The sequence below is a fragment of the Melanerpes formicivorus genome, unplaced genomic scaffold (genome assembly GCF_026170545.1).
Source record: "Melanerpes formicivorus ecotype bairdi unplaced genomic scaffold, bMelFor1.0.p_v2 SCAF_16, whole genome shotgun sequence".
Classification (NCBI taxonomy): Eukaryota; Metazoa; Chordata; class Aves; order Piciformes; family Picidae; genus Melanerpes; species Melanerpes formicivorus.
Window position 1 is genome coordinate 609,344 of NW_027142368.1, and position 24,734 is coordinate 634,077.

At 55.8% G+C, this 24,734-nt stretch overlaps 1 protein-coding gene across 5 annotated transcripts in view; it reads left to right on the forward strand.

Moving 5' to 3' along the window:
• TSPAN4 (tetraspanin 4) overlaps window positions 1-24,734 on the forward strand; it is a 628,454-nt gene that overhangs the window by 587,835 nt on the left and 15,885 nt on the right. For all 5 annotated transcript variants that reach the window (XM_068147771.1, XM_068147773.1, XM_068147772.1 and 2 more), the window contains one exon: window positions 23,880-23,981. In XM_068147771.1, the coding sequence (XP_068003872.1) occupies window positions 23,880-23,981 (102 nt within the window). The remainder of the gene's footprint in view (window positions 1-23,879; window positions 23,982-24,734) is intronic.

Consider the following 24,734-nt stretch of genomic DNA (forward strand, 5'->3'; position numbering starts at 1 on the left):
TCTGCTCCCAGGCACCTTGTGACAGGACCAGAGGGCATGGCCTGAAGCTGTGCTAGGGGAGGTTTAGGTTGGATGTTAGGGAGCAATTCCTCAGGGAAAGGGGAATCAGAGACTGGAATGGCCTGCCCAGGGAGGTGGTGGAGTTGCCATCCCTGGAGGTCTTTAAGGCAAGATTGGATGTGGCACTTAGTGACCTGGTGTGGGTGATGTGGTGGTGTTAGGTCATGGGCTGGGCTGGATGATGTCCCTATGACAAGAGGGATCTGGAGGTGCTGGAAGGTGTCCAGAGCAGGGCCAGGAGGAGAAGCAGAGGGCTGGAGCACCTCTCCTGTGAGGACAGACTGAAGGAGTTGGGGCTGTTGAGTCTGGAGAAGAGAAGGCTCTGAGGTGACCTCATTGTGGCCTTCCAGGATCTGAAGGGGGCTCCAGGAAGGCTGGGGAGGGACTGCTCAGGATCTGAGGGAGTGCTAGGACTAGGGGGAATGGAATGAAGCTGGAGGTGGGGAGATTGAGGCTGGAGGGGAGGAGGAAGTTCTTCCCCATGAGAGTGGTGAAGCCCTGGAATGGGTTGTGCAGGGAGGTGGTTGGGGCCCTGTCCCTGGAGGTGTTTAAGGCCAGGCTGGCTGAGGCTGTGGCCAGGCTGATCTAGTGTGGGGTGTCCCTGCCCATGGCAGGGGGGTTGGAACTGGATGATCCTTGTGCTCCCTTCCAACCCTGACTGATTCTAGGGTACTATGATGCCAGAGGTCTGTTGCAGCCTCAGTAGTCGTGTGTGGCTGGCAGGGAGAGATGTGCCATTCTCCTGCCCTCTCTCAGCAGCAGAGGGGGTGCTGGGGACTGGCATGTGGTAGCACATGAGTGTGACTGGCAGGTTGTTTGTTTGCTGCTTTCCTGCTGTTCTGGGAAGCAATCTCCACGCAGTTTATTCATTTGCAGTGAGTGAGTGAGTCCCCAGCTCATTCCATCCCTGATAAAATCTGCCTTTGATGGAGTGTGCTGAAGAGCTGCAAGTGTTGCTTTCATTACACTGAGACAGGCATTTCACAGCAGTTACTCACTCCCCTTCCTCCTGGTACCTACTGGCTTCCCAAGGCAGTTTTATCTACAGCTTTGGAACATCTCCACTAAAAAGCTGACCTGGGGATTGAAAACATGCATTCCAGTTCCTGAGGGTCAGAACTCCCATGGAGACAGAGCTGCTGTTTGGGAGAGTATCACAGTCTCACAGCATCACAGAATCACCAAGGTTGGAAGAGACCTCAAGGATCATCCAGTCCAAGCTGTCACCACAGACCTCATGACTAAACCATGGCACCAAGTGCCACATCCAATCTCCTCTTGAACACCTCCAGGGATGGGGACTCCACCACCTCACTGAGCAGCACATTCCAGTGGCTAACAACTCTCTCTGGGAAGAACTTTCTCCTCACCTCCAGCCTGAACCTCCCCTGGCACAGCTTGAGACTGTGTCCTCTTGTTCTGGTGCTGGCTGCCTGGGAGAAGAGCCCAACCCCCTCCTGGCTACAACCTCCCTTCAGGGAGGTGGAGAGAGCAAGAAGGTCTCCCCTGAGCCTCCTCTTCTCCAGGCTAAGCAACCCCAGCTCCCTCAGCCTCTCCTCACAGGGCTGTGCTCCAGGCCTTCTTGGCCCCCTGGGCACACTGCTTCAACAAGTCCAAGTGCCAGGGGCTGCACTTTGGCCACAGCAACCCCAGGCAGAGCTACAGGCTGGGGGCAGAGTGGCTGAGAGCAGCCAGGCAGAGAGGGACCTGGGGGTGCTGATTGACAGCTGCCTGAACATGAGCCAGCAGTGTGCCCAGGGGGCCAAGAAGGCCAAGGGCATCCTGGCCTGCATCAGGAACAGTGTGGCCAGCAGGAGCAGGGAGGTCATTCTGCCCTGTGCTCAGCACTGCTGAGGCCACACCTTGAGTCCTGTGTCCAGTTCTGGGCCCCTCAATTCAAGAAGGACATTGAGAGACTTGAAGGTGTCCAGAGAAGGGCAAGAAAGCTGGGGAGGGGTCTGGAGCACAGCCCTGTGAGGAGAGGCTGAGGGAGCTGGGGTTGCTTAGCCTGGAGAAGAGGAGGCTCAGGGGAGACCTTCTTGCTCTCTCCAACTCCCTGAAGGGAGGTTGCAGCCAGGTGGGGGTTGGGCTCTTCTCCCAGGCAGCCAGCACCAGAACAAGAGGACACAGTCTCAAGCTGTGCCAGGGGAGGTTTAGGCTGGAGGTGAGGAGAAAGTTCTTCCCAGAGAGAGTTGTTAGCCACTGGAATGTGCTGCCCAGGGAGGTGGTGGAGTCCCCATCCCTGGAGGTGTTCAAGAGGGGATTGGATGTGGCACTTGGAGCCATGGTTTAGTTGTCAGGAGGTGTTGGGTGACAGCTTGGACTTGATCATCTCTGAGGTCTTTTCCAAGCTTATTGATTCTATGAATCTATGGTTTTAGTGGAGCCAAGCTGATTTCTACCACCCTCTGTGGTGCTCAGCCAAGAGGATATTGAGAGCCTGTTCCATTTTCTTCAAAACAAAGCCAGGGAACTCCTCCAAAGGTCTTGCTGGGTAGCCAGATGTTCCTCTACAACCAGATGTTCCTCTACAACCAGATGTTCCTCCCAAGCCTTCAGTGTTTGCTTTTCCCACTCTCAAGCTGAGCAGAGATCACTGCAATTGTGGTTCAAGTGCTAGCAAGGTGTTACAGGGCAGCTGTGAGGCCAGGCTGGGAGCTGGGCTCGTTCAGCCTGGAGAAGGCTCCAGGAGACCTTCTGGTGGCCTTGCAGAGCTTCAAGGGACAATCAGAAAGCTGGGGACAGCAGGGTCTGTTGGGGCAGGCCAAGGGGGGATGGTTGGAACTGCAAGAGGGAGCTGGAGAGTGGAGAGAAGGAGAAATGTTTGGTGCTGAGGGTGGGGAGAGCCTGGCTCAGGCTGCCCAGAGAGGTGGAGCTGCCCCATGGCTGGCAGCAGTGCAGGGCAGGTTGTGTGGGGCTGGGAGCAGCCTGCTCTGCCTGGGGCTGTCCCTGCTGGGTGCAGGGGGGTTGGACTGGATGGGCTTTAAAGTCCTTCCCAGCCCAGTCTGGGATTCTCTGCAGGCATGGACCTTGCTGTGGTGAGCCTGACTGCTGCTGCTCTGCTCCCTCCAAGGACAAGGGGAGTCCTTGCAGCATTAATTATTGAACCTGAGTTAATTTCAGGGAAAGCACATCTGCAGAAGGAGAAAGCAGGCAGTGAGCAGAGCTCACCTTCCCCTAAGGATTAGCACTCCCTGGATCTAGAAGGCACAGCTTCTTCAGTCTGCTGCCACTGCTTGGCTCTTTCCAGGCAGGTTTCTCCAGGCAGAGTAACCCTTCCAGGGGCTGCTTTGAGCTGGGTTGGCTGCTCCTGGGTCACAGTCTCACAGTCTCACAGTATCACCCAGGTTGGAAGAGACCTCAAAGATCACCAAGTCCAAGCTGTCACCACAGACCTCATGACTAAACCATGGCACCAAGTGCCACATCCAATCCCCTCTGGAACACCTCCAGGGATGGGGACTCCACCACCTCCCTGGGCAGCACATTCCCATGGCTAACAACTCTCTCTGGGAAGAACTTTCTCCTCACCTCCAGCCTAAACCTCCCCTGGCACAGCTTGAGACTGTGTCCTCTTGTTCTGGTGCTGGTTGCTAGAGAGAAGAGCCCAACCCCCACCTGGCTACAACCTCCCTTCAGGGAGTTGTAGAGGGCAATGAGGTCACCCCTGAGCCTCCTCTTCTCCAGGCTAAGCAACCCCAGCTCCCTCAGCCTCTCCTCACAGGGCTGTGCTCCAGACCCCTCCCCAGCTTTGTTGCCCTTCTCTGGACACCTTCAAGTCTCTCAATGTCCTTCTTAAACTGAGGAGCCCAGAACTGGACACAGGACTCAAGGTGTGGCCTAACCAGTGCTGAGCACAGGGCACAATGACCTCCCTGCTCCTGCTGGCCACACTGCTCCTGATGCAGGCCAGGATGCCCTTGGCCTTCTTGGCCCCCTGGGCACACTGCTGGCTCATGTTCAGGCAGCTGTCAATCAGCACCCCCAGGTCCCTCTCTGCCTGGCTGCTCTCAGCCACTCTGCCCCCAGCCTGTAGCTCTGCCTGGGGTTGCTGTGGCCAAAGTGCAGCCCCTGGCACTTGGACTTGTTGAATGCCATCCTGTTGGCCTCTGCCCATCTGTCCAGCCTGGCAAGGTCCCTCTGCAGAGCCCTTCTGCCCTCTAACTGACCAACTCCTGCCCCCAGCTTGCTGTCATCTGCAAACTTGCTGCTGACTGACTCAATCCCCTCACCCAGCTCATCAGTGAAGATGTTAAAGAGCACAGGGCCCAGCACTGATCCCTGGGGCACACCACTGGGGCCTGGCTGCCAGCTGGCTGTGGCACCATTCACCACCACTCTCTGGGCTCAGCCTCCAGCCAGTTCCTAATCCAGCTCAGAGAGCTGCTGTCCAAGCTTCTAGTTCCAGCACAGGGAAAGGTGGCTGTGCAGCAGACCTTTGTTCCCTTTGTCTTAAAGCCATCAGGAAGATTCCTTCCCCTGGGGGCAGGATGCAACCAGCCCTCTTGCTTTACAGCTTACCCCGGGTGGAGCTCCCAGCACTGTGTTCAAAGCAGCTCTGCCACCAAGAGGTGGCAATGCCAAGGCCTGTGATGAACCATGGGGACCTGAACTGCCTTTCCCATGGTCCCCAGCAGGGTTCAGGTGCCACCAGGGCCTTGGTCTGGTTAGGGTAAGGTTGTTTTGACTCGTGCAGGGTTGTGTATGTACCTTAGGGCAGTGGAAGCAGTCTCTATTTTGGCCTCTCTTTTCCAACCAAAGTCATGAGTGGTTGGGGGACTGGCAGAGCTCTCAGGGGGGACAGGCTGAGAGAGCTGGGTTTGATCAGCCTGGAGCAGAGAAGGCTCAGGGCAGACCTCAGCAGCATGGAGCAGGACACCAAGGATGGCTCCAGGAGGATGGAGACTGCCTTGGAACAGAGTCCCCTGGGGCAGCCAAGGGCTGCTGGGGACAGGTCCCTGCTGGGCACATTCCCCTTTGGGCTGCAGAGGGAAATGTTCCCCATGGGCACAGCTGGGCACTGGAATCATCTCCCAGGGGCAGCAGTGGATGCCCTGCACTGGGCAGGGTGGAGGCTCAGCCTGGCAGGGGGCTGGGCCAGCTCCTTGCAGCTGCTCCATCCCCCACACAGGTTGGAGATGAGCCCTGGGCTCCCTTCCAGGCTGGCTCTGTGTGAGTCTCTGAATTTAAGAGGAATGATCTCATGTGGAGAAATGGATTTGCAGGTGGCCCACACATGGTCTGTGGGGCTGGTCCCTCTTCTCTCAGCCTGGTGGGAGCCCAGGGGATGGTTTACCTCTCCTGATACTTCAGTGGTGCTCTCTCATTGCAAAGCTCTCTCATTCACCTCTCAACCAAATGGTGAGAGCTTGACACAGGTTGTCCAGGCAGGTGGTGGAAGCCTCATGCCTGGAGGTGTTTGCAGGAGACCTTCTGGTGGCCTTCCAGGAGCTGCAGGGGGCTCCAAGCAAGCTGGGGAGGGACTTTGGAGGGTGTCAGGGAGGGATAGGACTGGGGGGGCTGGAGCAAAACTATAAGTGGGGAGACTGAGATTGGCTGTGAGGAAGAAGTTGTTGGCCAGGAGGGTGGTGAGAGCCTGGCACAGGTTGCCCAGGGAGGTGGTGGAAGCCTCCTGCCTGGAGGTGTTTGCAGCCAGGCTGGAGGTGGCTGTGAGCAAGCTGCTGTGGTGTGAGGTGTCCCTGCCCATGGCAGGGGGTTGGAGCTGGCTGAGCCTTGAGGTGTCCCTGCCCATGGCAGGGGGGTTGGGACTGGCTGAGCCTTGAGGTGTCCCTGCCCATGGCAGGGGGGTTGGGACTGGCTGAGCCTTGAGGTGTCCCTGCCCATGGCAGGGGGTTGGGACTGGCTGAGCCTTGAGGTATCCCTGCCCATGGCAGGGGGGTTGGGACTGGCTGAGCCTTGAGGTGTCCCTGCCCATGGCAGGGGGGTTGGGACTGGCTGAGCCTTGAGGTGTCCCTGCCCATGGCAGGGGGTTGGGGCTGGCTGAGCCTTGAGGTCCCTTCCAGCCCTGCCAGCTCTGTGGTTCCATAAATGAGTGCTGTAAATAACTGAAGCCCAGGCTGGTCCCAGGGGCTGGCTGCAGCAAATGGCACAGTGGGCACAGGGCCAAGTTGTTCATCTCTGTAAGTGAGCTGCTGGCTGCCCCTCTCCCACCTCCCAGCACCGGTGCGCAGTGTCACTGCTGCTCCTCATGCCTGTCACACGCTGCTCATTAGCTCCTGCACGACAATGGGCTGGCCTGGCTCCTCTGCATGGCCTGGAGCCTTTGTGGCAGCTAATTGGATCTCAGGCTCTATGGAGAGGTGGTTGGTGGGGGGTCACTGGTTTGGGGTCTGTGTCGATGCAGATAACAGGTTGTTAGCACTTGGAGCACAAAGGCAGCCCCCAGCTTTCCTGTCTCTTGGCCAGCAAAGGCTGGACAGCATGCTTCATGGTGATCAGCAGCCCTCCCAGTTCACTGCTCTGAGGTTATACTGGGGCTTGCTGAGGACAAATGCAAGGCACAGTCTGCTTTTCAGCAAAGAGGCTGGATGCAAATATGCAGGGAGCATTCTCGGTGGGAGCCTGGGCTCTGGGAGAAGGAGCCTTCCCCTCTCCTGCTGGCCGGGCTGCAGTGCACCTGGGATCTCAGCAGAGGAGCACAGCTCAGAGTTGTTACACCACGGCACAGGGGTGCTCCTGCAGCCACCAGAGATCCAGGCTGAACGACCTCTTGCTGGGACATGCTGGGAAGGAAGCTCTGGGGAAAGAGGACTGGAAGGAGCAGGAGGGCTGTGAGAGGGGGGTGTGAGGTCTGTGGGGCATCAGCCTGGTGGGTGAAGGCAGAGGAGCATTACTGAGAGCAGGAGCTGGTGGGACACAGAAGTGGAGAGAGGGGATGGAAGCTGCTCTGTGGAGCAGGTCCATGCAGAAAACCCACTGCAAAGGGAGCTGCACTCTGATAAAGGCCACAGAATTGCTTTGGTCAGAGGAGACCTTTCAGATCCAGCTGTTAACCCTCCACTGCCAGGTCACCACCACATCCCTCAGCACCACATCTACACAGCTTTTAAAGCCCTCCAGGATGGGCACTCCACCACTGCCCTGGGCAGCCTGGTCCAGGCTTAACAACCCAGTCAGGGAGTACATTTGTTCCTGATGCCCAACCTAAACCTCCTCTGGGGCCACTCCAGGCCACTTCCTCTTGTCCTGTCACTGTTCCCTGGGAGAAGAGCCCAATCCCCACCTCAGTGCAACCTCCTTTCAGGGAGCTGTAGAGAGCAATGAGCTCTCCCCTCAGCCTCCTCTGCTCCAGACTTACACCACCCCAGGGCCCTCAGCTGCTCCTCAGAAGCAATGGCAAGGTTAGCTCAGGATGGGTGCACCTCTGCTGAGGACATTAGTGCCAGGGTCCTGCAGCTGGGTGGAGGCAATCCCAGGCACAAATCCAGGCTGGGCAGGGACTGGCTGGAAAGCAGCCCTGAGGAGAGAGCCTTGGGGGTGCTGGGGGAGGAGAAGCTCAGCAGGAGCTCTCAGTGTGCACTTGCAGCCCAGAAAGCCAAGCAGAGCCTGGGCTGCAGCAGGAGAAGTGTGGCCAGCAGGGCAAGGGAGGTGATTCTCCCCCTCTGCTCAGCTCTGGGGAGACCCCACCTGCAGTACTGCCTCCAGTTCTGGAGCCCCTATGGCAAGAGGGATGTGGAGGGGCTGGAAGGTGTCCAGAGCAGGGCCAGGAGGATGAGCAGAGGGCTGGAGCACCTCTCCTGTGAGGACAGACTGAAGGAGTTGGGGCTGTTGAGTCTGGAGAAGAGAAGGCTCCCAGGTGACCTCATTGTGGCCTTCCAGGATCTGAAGGGGGCTCCAGGAAGGCTGGGGAGCGACTGCTCAGGATCTCAGGCAGTGATAGGACTAGGGGGAATGGAATGAAGCTGGAGGTGGGGAGATTGAGGCTGGAGGAGAGGAGGAAGTTCTTCCCCATGAGAGTGGTGAAGCCCTGGAATGGGTTGTGCAGGGAGGTGGTTGGGGCCCTGTCCCTGGAGGTGTTTAAGGCCAGGCTGGCTGAGGCTGTGGCCAGGCTGATCTAGTGTGGGGTGTCCCTGCCCATGGCAGGGGGGTTGGAACTGGATGATCCTTGTGCTCCCTTCCAACCCTGACTGTTACTATGATACCCTGATTTGCCTTTCCCAACCAGCTGAATCATCTGAAGCAGAGCTTGTTTCTCTGTAAATAAAAGGTTCCTCCTCTGGGATCAGCACAAGATGTCTGCTGCTGCATGCTGGAGAAGTAATTAGGTGTGTCACAAAAAAGATGCACTTCAGTGTTCACCCACCTGAAAGCCTTCCACTGCTGGTGAGGCTTTTGTCACTCCAGATGCACAATGCTCAAGAAGGATTGACTCAACATCCTGGTAATTAATTTGCACTGTCAGCCTTTTGTGCATGGAGCTGATCTGATTTGCCTCCCTGGCTTTGCCCAGCCCTCCCTCCCCTCTGCTGGCTGCAGCATTCAAACACCTCTGAAACAAGAAGCAGCAAGCCAAGAATTCACAGATTGCATTGGGTGGGAAGGGAGCCTCCAAGGGCATCTTGTCCAAGCCCCCTGCAGGCAGCAGGGACAGCTCCAGCCAGAGCAGGCTGCCCAGGGACACAGCCAGGCTGAGCCTGAATGGCTCCAGGGATGGAGCCTCAACCACCTACCTGGGCAGCCTGTGCCAGAGTCTCCCCAGCCTCCCTGGGCAGAACTCCCTCCTGGTGTCCAACCTAACTCTGTCCTGTTCCAGTTTCAAACCCTTGCCCCTTGGCCTATCCCCACAGCCCCTTCTGAACAGTCCCTCCCCAACCTTCTTGTAGGTCCCCTTCAGGTACTGAAATGCTTCTCTAAAGTCTCCCTGGGGTCTTCTCCAAGCTGAAAAGCCCCAATTCTTTCAGTCTGTCTTCATAGGAAAAGTTCTCCAGCACTCTGATCATCTTTGTGGCCTCTTCTGGACCTGCTTCAGCAGCTCCAGGTCCTTCTTGTGTTGAGAGCTCCATATCTGGACCCAGCCCTGCAGGTGAGGTCTCCCCAGAGCAGAGCAGAGGGGCAGGATTCCTCTCTCCATCTCTGGCCACACTGCTTTGGATGCAGCCCAGGCTGCCCTTGGCCTTCTGTGCTGCCAGTGCCCATTGCTGGCTGATGGCCAGCTTCTCCCCAACCAGCACCCCCAAGCTGTGCCAGGGGAGGTTCAGGCTGGATGTTAGGAGGAAATTCTTCCCAGCAAGAGAGATTGGCCATGGGAATGTGCTGCCCAGGGAGGTGGTGGAGTCCCCATCCCTGGAGGTGTCCAGGCAGAGCCTGGGTGAGGCACTTGGTGCCATGGTTGAGTTGATCAGATAGTGCTGGGTGATAGGTTGGGCTTGATGATCTCTGAGGCCTTTTCCAGCCTGGTGAATTCTGTATTCTGTGTTCAGAAACAGAGGCTTTTCAAGACTAGGTTGGAAGCCTGGGGCACAACTGACAGCTCTCACCTCAGCTAACCCAAGCCAGCATGATTCACAGCGTTCCTTCTCCTTCCCACTCCCAGGCCATCTCCTGTGATCTTCTGTTCCTCTGCTCTCTGCTTTTCCTCTGAAGTTACCCAGTCAGTGGTAGGGCAGCAAACACTGCTGGAGCCAAGGAGCATTTGAGCTGGCTGACTGAAGTTTGGAACATCTGCAAAGGGGTTGACTCCTGACACAGATTTCTGCAGTCAAACTAGGACAGGAGAATTCACTGAGGCAGCAGTTTGCTGTTGGAGGAGGCAGTGGCCAGCAGAAGAAGGTTAAATCCTGGAGCTGTTTCACATTTGGGGAGAAGGGAGGAAGGTGGAAGCCACAGAGCTGAGCACAGCATCCTGGAGGTGCTGTGTAACAGTGAGGGGGCTGACAGGGAGCTGGTTTATTGGAACTTACCCTCCAGACATCAGCAAAACTCAGGCAATGGCTCTCACTTAACTAAATCTTACAAGATCCTGGCTTTGTTTTGGTTGGAAGTGACTGGAGCTGGGGGCAGAGCTGAAGCAGTGCAGAGCAGTTCTGCTAATGCAGGTGGACAGATAGAAATGGAATGGAATGGAATGGAATGGAATGGAATGGAATGGAATGGAATGGAATGGAGTGGAATAGAATAGAATAGAATAGAATAGAATAGAATAGAATAGAATAGAATAGAATAGAATAGAATAGAATAGAATAGAATAGAATAGAATAGAATAGATCAGAACCAGGTTGGAAGATACCTTTGAGATCATCCAGTCCAACCTATCCCCCAGCACCATCTAATCAACTAACCCATGGCACCAAGCACCCTATCAAGTCTCCTCCTAAACACCTCCAGGGATGGGGACTCCACCTCCCTGGGCAGCACATTCCCATGGCCAATCTCTCTTGCTGGGAAGAACTTTCTCCTCACCTCCAGCCTGAGCCTCCCCTGGCACAGCTTGAGACTGTGTCCTCTTGTTCTGGTGTTGCTTGCCTGGGAGAAGAGACCAACCCCCACCTGGCTACAACCTCCCTTCAGGGAGTTGGAGAGAGCAAGAAGGTCTCCCCTGAGCCTCCTCTTCTCCAGGCTAAGCAACCCCAGCTCCCTCAGCCTCTCCTCACAGGGCTGCGCTCCAGACCCCTCCCCAGCTTTCTTGCCCTTCTCTGGACACCTTCAAGTCTCTCAACTTCCTTCCTAACCTGAGGGGCCCAGAACTGGACACAGGACTCAAGGTGTGGCCTAACCAGTGCTGAGTACAGGGCACAATGACCTCCCTGCTCCTGCTGGCCACACTCTTCCTGATGCAGGCCAGGATGCCATTGGCCTTCTTGGCCATCTGGGACCACTGCTGGCTCATGTTCAGGCGGCTGTCAATCAGCACCCCCAGGTCCCTCTCTGTTTGGCATCTCTCAGCCACTCTGCCCCCAGCCTGTAGCTCTGCCTGGGGTTGTTGTGGCTGTTCAGGATTGCAGGCTCCCTCTTCACAGAGAAACTTCAAATCATTTCAGTTGGGAATGCCCTTTAGGATCATCCAGTCCAACCATTCTCTGATTCTAGCAAGGCTCTAGCCTAGAGCTCCAGCTATACCCTGGCCCTCAGCACCACATCTCTGCCTCTTTGAAACACCTTCCTGGATGGGGTTCAGCCAATTCCCTGGGCAGCCTGGGCCAGGGTTGGAGAACCCTTTCAGGGAGGAAGTTTTTTCTCATGTCCAACCTAACCTTCCCCTGGTGCAGTTTGAGGCCATTTCCCTCATTCTGTCTCTTGTCACTTGGGTGAAGAGGCCAATCCCTGCCTAGTTCCAACCTCCTTTCAGGGAGTTGTAGAGAGTGAGAAGATCTCCCCCAAGCCTCCTTTTGTCCAGGCTGAACACCCCCAGCTCCCTCAGCTGCTCCTCCCCAGCCCTGTTCTCCAGACCTTTCCCCAGCTCTGTTGTCCTTCTCTGGACCTGCTGCAGCTCCTCAATGTCCTTCTTGGTGTGAGTGCCCCAAAGCTGAACCCAGCACTCCAGCTGTGGCCTCACCAGTGCCCAGTGCAGGGGGATGATCACTGCCCTGGTCCTTGTGGCCACACCATTGCTGATCCAGGGCAGGCTGCTGCCTAAGGAAGGCTTTCTTTAAGGTGTGAGGATGGTCTGAGTGGCGAGGAGAGCACATACTGCCCTCAGCTTCTTCTAGGCAGGCTTGGGGACAGCTCCTTTACAAGCAGCCTCACCTGTTGAAACAATCAATCCCATCTCTTCTTAAGCAGGCAAGAGGGCCCCAGGAATGACCTTATAGATGAGGCACTTTCTGTTCCCATTCGATTCCCCAGCCCCTGCTATTTGTAGAGAGTGATTACCAAGGTGTTAAATTAAAAGTGTGGCCTGGTGGGGGGAAACTATAGGGTGTTTTGTCATTCCCTTCCAGCCTCTCCAGTTCTGGTGGGGGGGAGGCAGGGAAAGCAATCACCAGAAAGGTCAGGAGTATTTACTTGCTGATATTGAAAGGCTGCTGAGAGGCTTTGTCTGGTCTAAGGGCCTTGTTGGGTGGAATTATTGTTCCTGGCGAGGCCAGGAAGCACTGAGGCTTGAAATTAAAAGTCTCCATTTACCTGCAGGTTAGAAAGCTTGGGGCACTGCTGGCATCCTCTGCCCTTTGCCTAAAGGCTGTGCCAGAGTCTTAGTTACATCTCCTGCTGCCACTGAGTCGAAAGGGAGTTAATAAGGATCTCCCCAGGAGCCTTCTTTTTGGCTTTCCTTCTAGAGAGCGAAGCTGCCTTCCCTCTCAGGGTGCTGGGACAGTGGAAGGGCTTTGTCTCTTCCTTACTGGTATAGCTTGAGGCTGATCAAGGTCTCAGCTCAGATTAGCTGTCCCGCACCACATTCGACACTGTCCCACACCACATCCTGGTCTCCAGGCTGGTGACACATGGGTGTGATGGGTGACCACTGGATGGATACAGAACTGGCTTGAGGGCTGCACCCAGAGAGTGGCTGTCCATGGCTCCATGGCCCAGGGGAGGCCAGGGACAAGCAGAGTCCCTCAGGGATCAGTCCTGGGCCCAGGCTTGTTCAACATCTCTGTGGGTGCCAGGGACAGTGGCACTGAGTGCAGCCTCAGCAGGGTTGCTGATGACACCAAGCTGTGTGGTGCAGCAGACAGCTGGAGGGAAGGGATCCATCCAGAGGGAGCTGGACAGGCTGGAGAGGTGGGCACAAGCCAACCTCAGGAGGTTCAACCAGAGCAAGGGCAGGGTCCTGCAGCTGGGTGGAGGCAATGCCAGGCACAAATCCAGGCTGGGCAGGGACTGGCTGGAAAGCAGCCCTGAGGAGAGAGCCTTGGGGGTGCTGGGGGAGGAGAAGCTCACCAGGAGCTCTCAGTGTGCACTTGCAGCCCAGAAAGCCAAGCAGAGCCTGGGCTGCAGCAGGAGAAGTGTGGCCAGCAGGGCAAGGGAGGTGATTCTCCCCCTCTGCTCAGCTCTGGGGAGACCCCACCTGCAGTACTGCCTCCAGTTCTGGAGCCCCTAGGACAAGAGGGATGTGGAGGTGCTGGAAGGTGTCCAGAGCAGGGCCAGGAGGAGGAGCAGAGGGCTGGAGCACCTCTCCTGTGAGGACAGACTGAAGGAGTTGGGGCTGTTGAGTCTGGAGAAGAGAAGGCTCCCAGGTGACCTCATTGTGGCCTTCCAGGATCTGAAGGGGGCTCCAGGAAGGCTGGGGAGGGACTGCTCAGGATCTCAGGCAGGGATAGGACTAGGGGGAATGGAATGAAGCTGGAGGTGGGGAGATTGAGGCTGGAGGGGAGGAGGAAGTTCTTCCCCATGAGAGTGGTGAAGCCCTGGAATGGGTTGCGCAGGGAGGTGGTTGGGGCCCTGTCCCTGGAGGTGTTTAAGCCCAGGCTGGCTGAGGCTGTGGCCAGGCTGATCTAGTGTGGGGTGTCCCTGCCCATGGCAGGGGGGTTGGAACTGGATGATCCTTGTGCTCCCTTCCAACCCTGAATGATACTATGGTACTATGATACTATGAATTATTGCTAATGTGTGTGCTGCACACAGACAGCTTCGTTGTCTGCCCAGGAAGTTTGGGTCCAAAAGGCTTCCTCCTCTGTCTCAGCAGCAAACCTCCAGGGCTGCTCTCTCAAAGGGCAGTGCTTGTCTTCTGCTGCATGCCTTAGCAGGAAGTAGAATCCAACCAAATTGGTTTGGTTGGGAAATCCCTCTGAGATCACCAAGTCCAACCAGCAACCCAACCCCACCATGGCCACCAAACCATGTCCCCAAGTGCCACATCCCCACATTTCTGGAACCCCTCCAGGGATGGGGACTCCACCACCTCCCTGGGCAGCCTCTGCCAATCCCTGACTACTGTCAGTTGCCTAAAAGCTTCATGCTCCTAGAGACCAGCAGAGACCTCTGAGAAGCTGTGCAAACACACACATGGTATAAATCCCTTCCTCAGCACAGGGAACACAGTGGAGAGAATCACAGGCTCATAGGATTGCTTTGGTTGGAAGAGACCCCCAAGCTCACCCAACCCAACCAGCGACCCAACCCCTCCATGGCCATCAAACCCTGGCCCCAGGTGCCATGGCCCCACATTTCTGGAACCCCTCCAGGGATGGGGACTCCACCACCTCCCTGGGCAGCCTCTGCCAGTCCCTGACCACTCCTGCAGCAAAGACATTTTCCCTCCTCTCCAACCTAACCCTCCCTTGGCACAGTTTCAGGCCAGTTCCTCTCCTTCTATCATCTGATAAACTCCAAAGTCTCTCATTTAGACAGAGAGAGCGTCCCCAGGAGCTGAGGTGGGCACAGCAAGCCCCCAGCTGTAGCCCAGAGCAGGCAGCAGCAGCAGCGATGCTCGCCGGTGCCTGCAGCACAGGCGGCTTCTGCAGCGCTCTCAGCCAGCCCGTGTCAGTGCTGAGGGGGTGGTGGTTGTTTGTGCTGCTGCTACACGGGTTTTATCTCAGCCTCAATTATCCCTAGCTTGTCTTACTCAAGGAGGCAAGGTGCAGTCTGACAGCTCTCTGTCCTCTTGAAGGATGCTGGCTCCCGCAGCTGGGCTTGTCAGCCAGCCAGCCAGCCACCATCCTGCTCGGAGGCTCCGGCTTGCCGAGGGGACAGAGCTGACAGCAGAACAAGCCTCACACAGAAGCTGCTCCAGCTTTAAGTAGCTGCCTCCAGGGAATACAGATTAAGGAGGAACCATTTTTTAATTTGGACAGAATTTCTGCACAGGCTGTGGTAAGATTTAGTCAGGGATGTGTTGTCACAGCTGCAGTTCAGGTGAGGCTCAGACAGACCTCTGCCCATTCCGCATCAGCTGCTTCCAGCCACATTTCCTGACCTCTGGGGCTGTTTCTCTCCAGTCCTGGGGGAAGCCTGGAGAAGAGAAGGCTGCAGGGAGACCTTAGAGAAGCTTTCCAGTGCCTGAAGGGGACTATAGGAAAAATGGGGAGGGACTTTGGACAAGGGCTGGGAGTGCCAGGCTGAGGAACAATGGCTTTGAGCTGGGAGAGAGGAGACTGAGAGTGGAGAGGAGGAAGAAATTGTTGAGAGTGAGGCTGGGGAGACTCTGGCACAGGCTGCCCAGGGAGGCTGTGGCTGCCTCCTGCCTGGAGGGGTTCAGGACCAGGCTGGATGAGGCCTTGAGCAGCCTGTGCTGGTGGGAGGTGTCCCTGCCCATGGCAGGAGCTTGGAACTGGCTGAGCTTTGGGCTCCCTTCCATCCCAAACCATTCTATGAATCTAGGAATCTCTAGGAGCTTTCTCTTCACTGCCTGAGACCCTGGGCACACAACCTCTCTGCCCTTTTTAGCAGCACAGTGAGAGATTTAAGAGCCAAATTAGTGCCTGCTGGAAGTCAGTGAGGAAAATCTGTGTGCTCATTGCAGTGGGAAAAGGATCTTGCCTTAGGTGAAGTGTTAGCACTGTGCATGCCCTGCTCCAAGAAGTGGTTCTCTTGCAGGCATGGGTTGCAGTGGATTGCCACCCTAAGCCACAGGACACATTGGGCTGCCATTAGTAGAAGCACCTCTGAAATCTGAAGGTGCTGATAAGCATGAGCAAGCCTCCAGTGGGTCTGAAGGCAGCAGCCAGAGGAACTGGCATGGGTGAGATGCCAGCTTGAAGCTTACACCTTTCACCTGCTGGCCAGTGAATCCAGCCCCTCAGCTTAGGAAGGAGGTTGACTTGCTGGAAGGTGTCCAGAGAAGGGCAACAAAGTTGGTGAGGGGTCTGGAGCACAGCCCTGTGAGGAGAGGCTGAGGGAGCTGGGGTTGCTTAGCCTGGAGAAGAGGAGGCTCAGGGGAGACCTTCTTGCTCTCTCCAACTCCGTGAAGGGAGGTTGGAGCCAGGTGGGGGTTGGGCTCTTCTCCCAGGCAGCCAGCACCAGAACAAGAGGACACAGTCTCAAGCTGTGCCAGGGGAGGTTTAGGCTGGAGGTTAGGAGGAAGTTCTTCCCAGACAGAGAGATTGGCCATGGGAATGTGCTGCCCAGGGAGGTGGTGGAGTCCCCATCCCTGGAGGTGTTCAGGAGACTTGATAGGGTGCTTGGTGCCATGGGTTAGTTGATTAGGTGGTGTTGGATTGGTTGATGGGTTGGACTCGATGATCTTGAAGGTCTCTTCCAACCTGGTTAATTCTATTCTATTCTATTCTATTCTATTCTATTCTATTCTATTCTATTCTATTCTATTCTATTCCATTCCATTCCATTCCATTCCATCCCATCCCATCCCATCCTATCCTATCCTATCCTATCCTATCCTATCCTATCCTATCCTGTCCTACTCTATCCTATCCTATCCTATCAGGGAAAACACTTTTCTCTGCTTCCCTTCTAGATTGATGAAAGGTTTTTAGTGCTCAACCTTTCAGAAACTCTTTCTTCTCAGGGCCTGTCTGGTGTGTTCCACATGACTGAAAAGAGGCAGCTCATTTAGAGCCCCAGAGAGGTGTTGGTGTGCTTCATGGTGCTCCAGCACCAGATTGAGTTGTGCTTTGTGAAGGGCCTGACTCAGGTGTGGGAGAGCACAGCAGATTCACACAGCAGAAGGTTTCCTACAGCTCTTCCAAAGCCCTGCTTTGCCACAGGCGTTTTGCCTGGCTGAGGCCTGGGAGCAGAGACAAACAAGAGGCTGACAGGGTGGTGGATGCTGAATGGGATCATCTGCCAGGAGGCAGAGTGAGGAGTCCCTGAGGTGCTCGAAGCACTTCAGCCCCAGGAAGATCATTCTCTGCAAAGCTCCAGCTGAAGGCAGCAGAGGCAGCAGGGGGAGGGGGAGGTGAGCTTTAATTGCCATCAAACACACAGCTCAAAGAAAGGCACATTGAGAAGTTCCTGCTACTCTCAGAACGTGCTGAGGAAGGAACAGCATTGAGATCAGCAGGAAACAGAATGACCTGGAGGAGGATTTGCCAGCCCTGCTCCACGAAGAGGTGCTGAGTTTTGCTTCTCCCCCTTCCTGCTCTAAGCCGGTAGGAATCATATGTCTGGAGCTTCACACAGTGCTTCAGTGAGGGGGAAAAACATCCACCCTGTAACCTTGTGCAGAGGTCACTGATGCAGAGGGCAGTGTGCTTGTGGCAGCAGTGCAGGGAGAGGTGGGGGGGGGGTTCAGCCTGGAGAAAAGGAGGCACAGGGGAGATGTCTCCCGAGGGAAGCGGTGGATTGCCCTGCATTGCTCAGGTTTAAGACTCAGGTTGACAGGGTGAAATGAGACATCTCATTTCAACTACCCTATCACCTGAAAAGGTGATCCTTGGGGTCACTTCCAACCCAGCTTTCTGTGATTCTCACTCTCTACAGCTCCCTGAAAGGAGGCTGGAGCCTGGTGGGGGTTGGGCTCTTCACCCAAGGAACGAGTGACAGAATGAGGGAAATGGCCTCGAGGTGCACCAGGGGAGGGTTAGGTTGGACATGAGAAAAAAAGCTGCTTGACTGAAAAGGGTCTCAAAACCTGGAGCAGGCTGCCCAGGGAGGTGGCTGAATCCCCATCCCTGGAGGTGTTTCAAAGAGGCAGAGCTGTGGTGCTGAGGGACACCGTTTGGCCCCAGCCTTGGCAGAGTTAGGGGATGGTTGGACTCAGTGATCTTAAAGGACTCTTCCAACCCAAACAATTCCAAGGTCTTGCAAGGTTTTGGTAGGAGACATTGCCAGAGTTTTGCTGACATGTGGCAGTTAAAGGCCCATAAACCAATTTCTTACCAGTACCATCCTGCTTCCATGAAAGAATGGAATGGAATGGAATGGAATGGAATGGAATGGAATGGAATGGAATGGAATAGAATAGAATAGAATAGAATAGAATAGAATAGAATAGAATAGAATAGAATAGAATAGAATAGAATAGAATAGACCAGGTTGGAAGAGACCTTCAAGATCATCAAGTCCAACCTATCAACCAATCCAACACCACCTAATCAACTAACCCATGGCACCAAGCACCCTATCAAGTCTCCTCCTGAACACCTCCAGGGATGGGGACTCCACCACCTCCCTGGGCACCACATTCCAATGGGCAATCTCTCTCTCTGGGAAGAACTTCCTCCTAACATCCAGCCTAAACCTCCCCTGGTGCAGCCTGAGACTGTGTCCTCTTGTTCTGGTGCTGGGTGCCTGGGAGAAGAGACCAACCTCTGCCTGTCTACAACCTCCCTTCAGGGAGTTGGAGAGAGCAAGAAGGTCTCCCCTGAGCCTCCTCTACTCCAGGCTAAGCAACCCCAGCTCCCTCAGCCTCTCCTCACAGGGCTGTGCTCCAGACCCCTCCCCAGCTTTCTTGCCCTTCTCTGGACACCTTCCAGCAGCTCAACCTCCTTCCTAACCTGAGGAGCCCAGAACTGGACACAGGACTCCAGGTGTGGCCTAACCAGTGCAGTGTACAGGGGCAGAATGAGCTCCCTGCTCCTGCTGGCCACACTGCTCCTGATGCAGGCCAGGATGCCCTTGGCCCTCTTGGCTGCCTGGGCACACTGCAGGCTCATGTTCAGCCTACCATCAACCAGCACCCCCAGGTCCCTCTCTGTTTGGCAGCTCTCAGCCACTCTGCCCCCAGCCTGTAGCACTGCCTGGGGTTGCTGTGGCCAATGTGCAGCACCTGGCACTTGGATGTGTTCAATCTCCTGCCCTTGGCCTCTGCCCATCTGTCCAGCCTGGCAAGGTCCCTCTGCAGAGCCTCTCTACCCTCCAGCAGATCAACTCCTGCCCCCAGCTTGCTGTCATCTGCAAATTTACTGCTGATGGACTCAATGCCCTCATCCAGACCATCAATAAAGAGCTCTCACAGCCTGGCACAGCCTGCCCAGGGAGGGTGGTTGCTTCCCCATCCCTGGAGGGGATTAAAAGTGGCAGAGCTGTGCTGCTGAGGGCTGTGGTTTAGCCCCAGATGTGGCAGAGTTAGAGAATGCTTGGACTGGATGCTCCTGAAGGGCTTTTCCAGCCCCAGCAGTCTGATGACCCTCTCCCTCCTCATGGCCTGAATGAGGGCTGTGCTCTTGTTTGGAGTCAGCTCTGCTTTGAGAATGCATGGGCTGCTTCTGCACTGATGAATTCCTGCAAGGTAGCTGATTCATATTCATTAAAAGAGAAGGGGGGGGGGGGGAAGGCTTTTGTAACTGGCTAGAAACAAGGGAGCCAGAGACAGGAAGGACCTCCTGCTGGCACCTCAGCTGCAGAGAGAAGTGACAGGAGAGCAGAGGCCAAAGCCTGTGTCCCCTTTCCCCTGGTGCCAAAGGGCTGCAGGCTCAGCTGTGCTGCACAAGGGTGTCTCGAGGTGAGGATGAAGAGCAGCATTAGCAAGCAGGAGATGATGAGTGCTTCAAGGAGTGGCTCTGGGGAAAGGAGGGTTGCAATCAGCTGCTCTCAGCAGCAGCTCTCTTTGGTGCCTTTGAGGAAACTTCTGAAGGAGAACTATCCCACAGAATTCTGGTGGACAAAGTGGCTGCTCGTGGCTTGGGTGAGCACAGACCCTGCTGGATGCAGCACTGCCTGGGGGAAAGGGCCCAAAGAGTGGAGGTCAGTGGGGTTAAGCCCAGCTGGTGGCCAGTCACAAGTGGTGTTCCTCAGGGCTCAGTGCTGGGACCACTCCTGTTTGACATCTTTATTGATGACCTTGATGAGGACACAGAGGCTGTCAGCAGTCACTTGGCAGATGACAGCAAGCTAGGTGCTGAGTGTTGATCTGCACCAGGGCAGGGAGGCTCTGCAGAAGCACTTGGAGAGGTTGGATCCATGGCCAAGGTTACCAGGAGCAGCTTCAGCAAGGCCAAGTGCCAGGTCCTGCACTTTTGGGGCACAACAACCCCAAGCAAGGCTCCAGGCTTGGGGCAGTGTGGCTGAAAGCTGCTGGCAGGAAGGGACCTGGGGGTGCTGATGGACAAGCAGCTGAACAGGAGCCAGCAGTATGCCCAGGGGGCCAAGAAAGCCAAAGGCCTCCTGGCTGAGATCAGCAATGCTGTGTCCAGAGGAGCAGGGAGGGGATTGTTCCCTGGGACTCAGCTCTGGGACTCCACACCTGGAGTGCTGTGCCCAGTCCTGGGCTCCTCAGTGCCAGAGAGCTGTGGAGGTGCTGGAGCCAGGGCAGAGCAGGGCAAGGAAGCTGGGAAGGGCCTGGGGAATAATTCTGGTGAGGAGAGACTGAAGGAGCTGGGGCTGGTTAGAGTGAAGCAGAGGAGGCTGAGGGAGACCTCATTGCTCTCTATAACTGCCTGAAAGGAGGTTGTGGAGAGGTTGCTGCTGGTCTCTTCTCCCAGGTCATTAGGGACAGGACAAGCTGCCCCTGGGGAGGTTCAGACTGGACAGTAGGAAGAATTTTTCCCCACAAGAGTGGTCAGGGACTGGAAAGTGCTGCCTGGCGGGGTGGTGGAGTCCCCAAGCCTGGAGGTGTTTCAAAGAGGTTTGGATGTGGTGCTTGGGACTCTGGTTCAGGGCTGAGCCTTGCAGAGCAGGGTCCTGGGTTGGACTTGGTGATGCTGAGGCTCTGTTCTAATCTGAATGCCTCTGTGAACTATGTAACCCCTTCTGTCACCCCTACCCTACTGGAGGGGAGGAGGAAGTTCTTCCCCATGAGAGTGGTGAAGCCCTGGGATGGGTTGTGCAGGGAGGTGGTTGGGGCCCTGTCCCTGGAGGTGTTTAAGGCCAGGCTGGCTGAGGCTGTGGCCAGGCTGATCTAGTGTGGGGTGTCCCTGCCCATGGCAGGGGGGTTGGAACTGGCTGATCCTTGTGCTCCCTTCCAACCCTGACTGATTCTATGATACTATGATACCCTCAGCTGTGCTGTTCCTCTCCACCTCCCCTTTCAGAACATGATGTAGTTTATCTACACCTGGTTGATCTCACTACCACTGTGGGACACTGGGCTGCATTTCTAAGCCTCTCTCAGACACGACCATCCCCTTCCAGCCTAATTGCTGGCTCTGCTTGAGACCACAGCAGGTCCAGCTGAGACCCAGGGAGCTGTGGATGAGTGAAGAGCCAAACCCCAGTGCAGTCTAATGCTTAAAAGCATGCCAGGACACCACCCCCCACCCCCCCCCCAGAAGTTTATCATTTACTGCCTGTAATTTTCTCAGCTAATTCCAAATTTAATGACACCTTTCAGCTTTGGTTTTCTCTTCTAATTAAGGTAGCAGTGGCTGTGTGTAGGCTCTGTGTAAAGTCAGAAGCAGTTTACATGGTAATTACAAAGTGGGAGCACAGCAGCTACAGTTCAAGGTAGTCATCCAAGAGGAAGTGCTGACAGGGTTTGAAGTGCTGAGGTCTTTGTTGTGCTGGCTCAAAGTTCACACAGGATGGCAGGGCTTGGAGAGGACCTCCAAAGATCCTTGAGTCCAACCCCTCCTGCCAGAGCAGGAGCATAGAATCCAGCACAGGTCACACAGAACACATCCAGACAGGGCTGGGAAGGCTCCAGAGCAGGAGACTCCACATCCCCTCTGGGCAGCCTGCTCCAGGCCTCTGGGACCCTCACAGTAGGGAAGTTTCTCCTCATGTTGAGGTGGAACCTCCTGTGCTGGAGTTTATATTCATTGCCCTTTGTGCTATCACAGGGTGCAACTGAGATGTTCAGGGTCACAGGATCAGAGGATGTTAGGGGTTGGAAGGGACCTCTGGAGATCATCAAGTCCAACCCCTCTGCCAGAGCAGGAGCAGAGAATCCAGCACAGGTCACACAGAACACATCCAGACAGGGCTGGGAAGGCTCCAGAGAAGGAGACTCCACAACCTCTCTGGGCAGCCTGCTCCAGGGCTCTGGGACCCTCACAGTGAAGAAGTTCCTCCTCATGGTGAGGTGGAACCTCCTGTGCTGGAGTTTATATCCATTGCCCCTTGTCCAGGGTGCAACAGAGCAGAGCCTGTCCCTGTCCCTTCCCTCCTGACCCCCAGCCCTCAGCTATTGATAGACATTGATCAGATCCCTCTCAGCCTTCTCCTCTCCAGACTAACCACCCCCAGGGCTCTCAGCCTCTCCTCCCCAGGCAGTGCTGCAGTCCCTTCAGCATCCTTGCAGCCCTCCCTTGGACTCTCTCCAGCAGATCCCTGTCCCTCCTGAGCTGGGGAGCCCAGAGCTGGATGCAGTATTCCAGGTGTGGCCTCAGCAGGGCAGAGCAGAGGGGAAGGAGAACCTCCCTGGCTCTGCTGGACAGACAAAGCTGTTTCAGTGGTGCCTTAGCAGGATGGTGGTAAACTTTAGCAAGGAGGCAAAGACCAGGGGAGAGCAAGCACAGCCCTTGGCATGTACAGCAGGGGCTCCTTGGCCATGATGAAGTTGGGAGCTCCTAGTTCTTTGTGGAGTCACATTGCTGAATGACTTCACATCTACCTCATGATCACTGTGATGCAGTGGGTTGAAAGTTCCTCTGTAAAGGTTCTTTGCATCTATATTTCCTTTCTTCCAGCAGCAAATGAGAACCATTCTGATTGAACACAGCAGAAGGAAAATCCAAGCCTGTGGTTAGGAGCAGAACAGCTTTGCTCCCTCTGCCAGTTCACAGCTAGCAGTGGTTCCTTCATTCTGGGCCCCCCTCAGCTGGCATGAGCAGTGCAAGAGGGGCAGGCACTAGAGGTTACATGATCATGACAAAGCAGAAGCACAGCAGCTAGAGTTCAATGTAGTCATCCAAAAGGAAGTGCTGAGAGGGTTTAAAGTGCTGAGGTCTTTGTTGTGCTGGCTCAAAGTTCACACAGGATGGCAGGGCTTGGAGAGGACCTCCAAAGATCCTCGAGTCCAACCCCCCTGCCAGAGCAGGACCATGTGCATTAGCCAGCTGAAGCTGAGCCACTGTGTGCCCAGGTGGCCAAGAAGGCCACCAGCATCCTGGCCTGGATCAGCACTGGTGTGGCCAGCAGGAGCAGGACAGTGATTGTGCCCCTGGGCTGGGCACTGGTGAGGCCACAACTCGGATACTGGGTTCAGTTTGTGCCCTCACTCCGAGGAGGACATTGAGGTGCTGGAGTGTGTCCAGGGAAGGGCAACCAAGCTGGGGAAGGGTTTGGACAACAGGGCTGGGGAGGAGCAGCCTGGGGTTGCTTAGCCTGGAGAAAAGGAGGAGGTTGGAGTGAGGCAGGGGTTGGTCTCTTCTCACAGAATCACCAAGGTTGGAAGAGACCTCAAAGCTCATCAAGTCCAAGCTGTCACCACAGACCTCATGAATAAACCATGGCACCAAGTGCCACATCCAATCCCCTCTTGAACACCTCCAGGGATGGGGACTCCACCACCTCCCTGGGCAGCACATTCCAGTGGCTAACAACTCCCTCTGGGAAGAACTTTCTCCTCACCTCCAGCCTAACCTTCCCCTGGCACAGCTTGAGACTATGTCCTCTTGTTCTGGTGCTGGGTGCCTGGGAGAAGAGACCAACCCTTTTCTGGCTTCAACCTCCCTTCAGGGAGTTGGAGAGAGCAAGAAGGTCTCCCCTGAGCCTCCTCTTCTCCAGGCTAAGCAACCCCAGCTCCCAAGCAATAGGACAAGAAGAAATGGCCTCAAATTGCCTCAGCAGAGGTTTAGTTTGAGGGTGAGGAAAAATTGCTTCCCTAAAAGGTTTGCCAAGCCCTGGAACAGGCTGCCCTGGGTAGTGGTGGAGTCCCCATCCTTGGAGGCTGAGCAAGCTGTGTATCTGAGGGGCATGGCTTGATGGTGAGCTGGCAGTGCTGGGCTAAGGGTTGGGCTGGACGATCTTAGAGGTTTTCCTCCAGCCTTTATGACTCCATGTACTTCACATGGTGCATATCTCAGCCCTGCTGGAGACAGGCCTCCTGCATTCACTGGGGATCAGGGCTGGTGCCCTGCATCTCCCTGCTGCATGCCCTGTGGTGCTGAGCAGGTGCTGAGCTGTGTGTCTCTTGTTGGTTGCAGATTGACAAATACGCCCAGCGGGACCTGAAGAAAGGGCTCCACCTGTACGGCACCGAGGGCAACATCGGCCTGACCAACGCCTGGAGCATCATCCAGACTGATGTAAGTCTGAGCCTTCTTCCTCCTCCTCTTCTGGGGCTGCACCTCAACAAGCTCCACTCTGCTGAGACCACACCTGGAGCACTGGGGCCAGTTCTGGAAGGATCTGGAGGTGCTGGAAGGTGTCCAGAGCAGGGCCAGGAGGAGGAGCAGAGGGCTGGAGCTGCTCTGCTCTGCAGACAGCCTGAGAGAGTTGGGGTTGTGCAGGCTGGAGAGGAGAAGGCTCCCAGGAGACCTTCTGGTGGCCTTCCAGGAGCTGCAGGGGTCTCCAAGCAAGCTGGGGAGGGACTTTGGAGGGTGTCAGGGAGGGATAGGACTGGGGGGGAATGGAGCAGAACTAGAAGTGGGGAGCTGGAGATTGGCTGTGAGGAAGAAGTTGTTGGCCAGGAGGGTGGTGAGAGCCTGGCACAGGTTGCCCAGAGAGGTGGTGGAAGCCTCCTGCCTGGAGGTGTTTGCAGCCAGGCTGGAGGTGGCTGTGAGCAACCTGCTGTGGTGTGAGGTGTCCCAGCCCATGGCAGGGGGTTGGGACTGGCTGAGCCTTGAGGTGTCCCTTCCAACCCTCCCAATCCTGTGATTCTAAATACCTAAGGGGTGGGTGTCAGGGTGAAGGTGCCAGGCTCCTTTTGGTGGTGTCCTATGACAGGATGAGGAACAATGAACTGGAAGCCAGACAATTCCACCTGATCATGAGGAGAGACTCCTTTGGTGTGAGGGTGCTGGAGCCCTGGAGCAGGCTACCCAGAGAGGTTGTGGAGT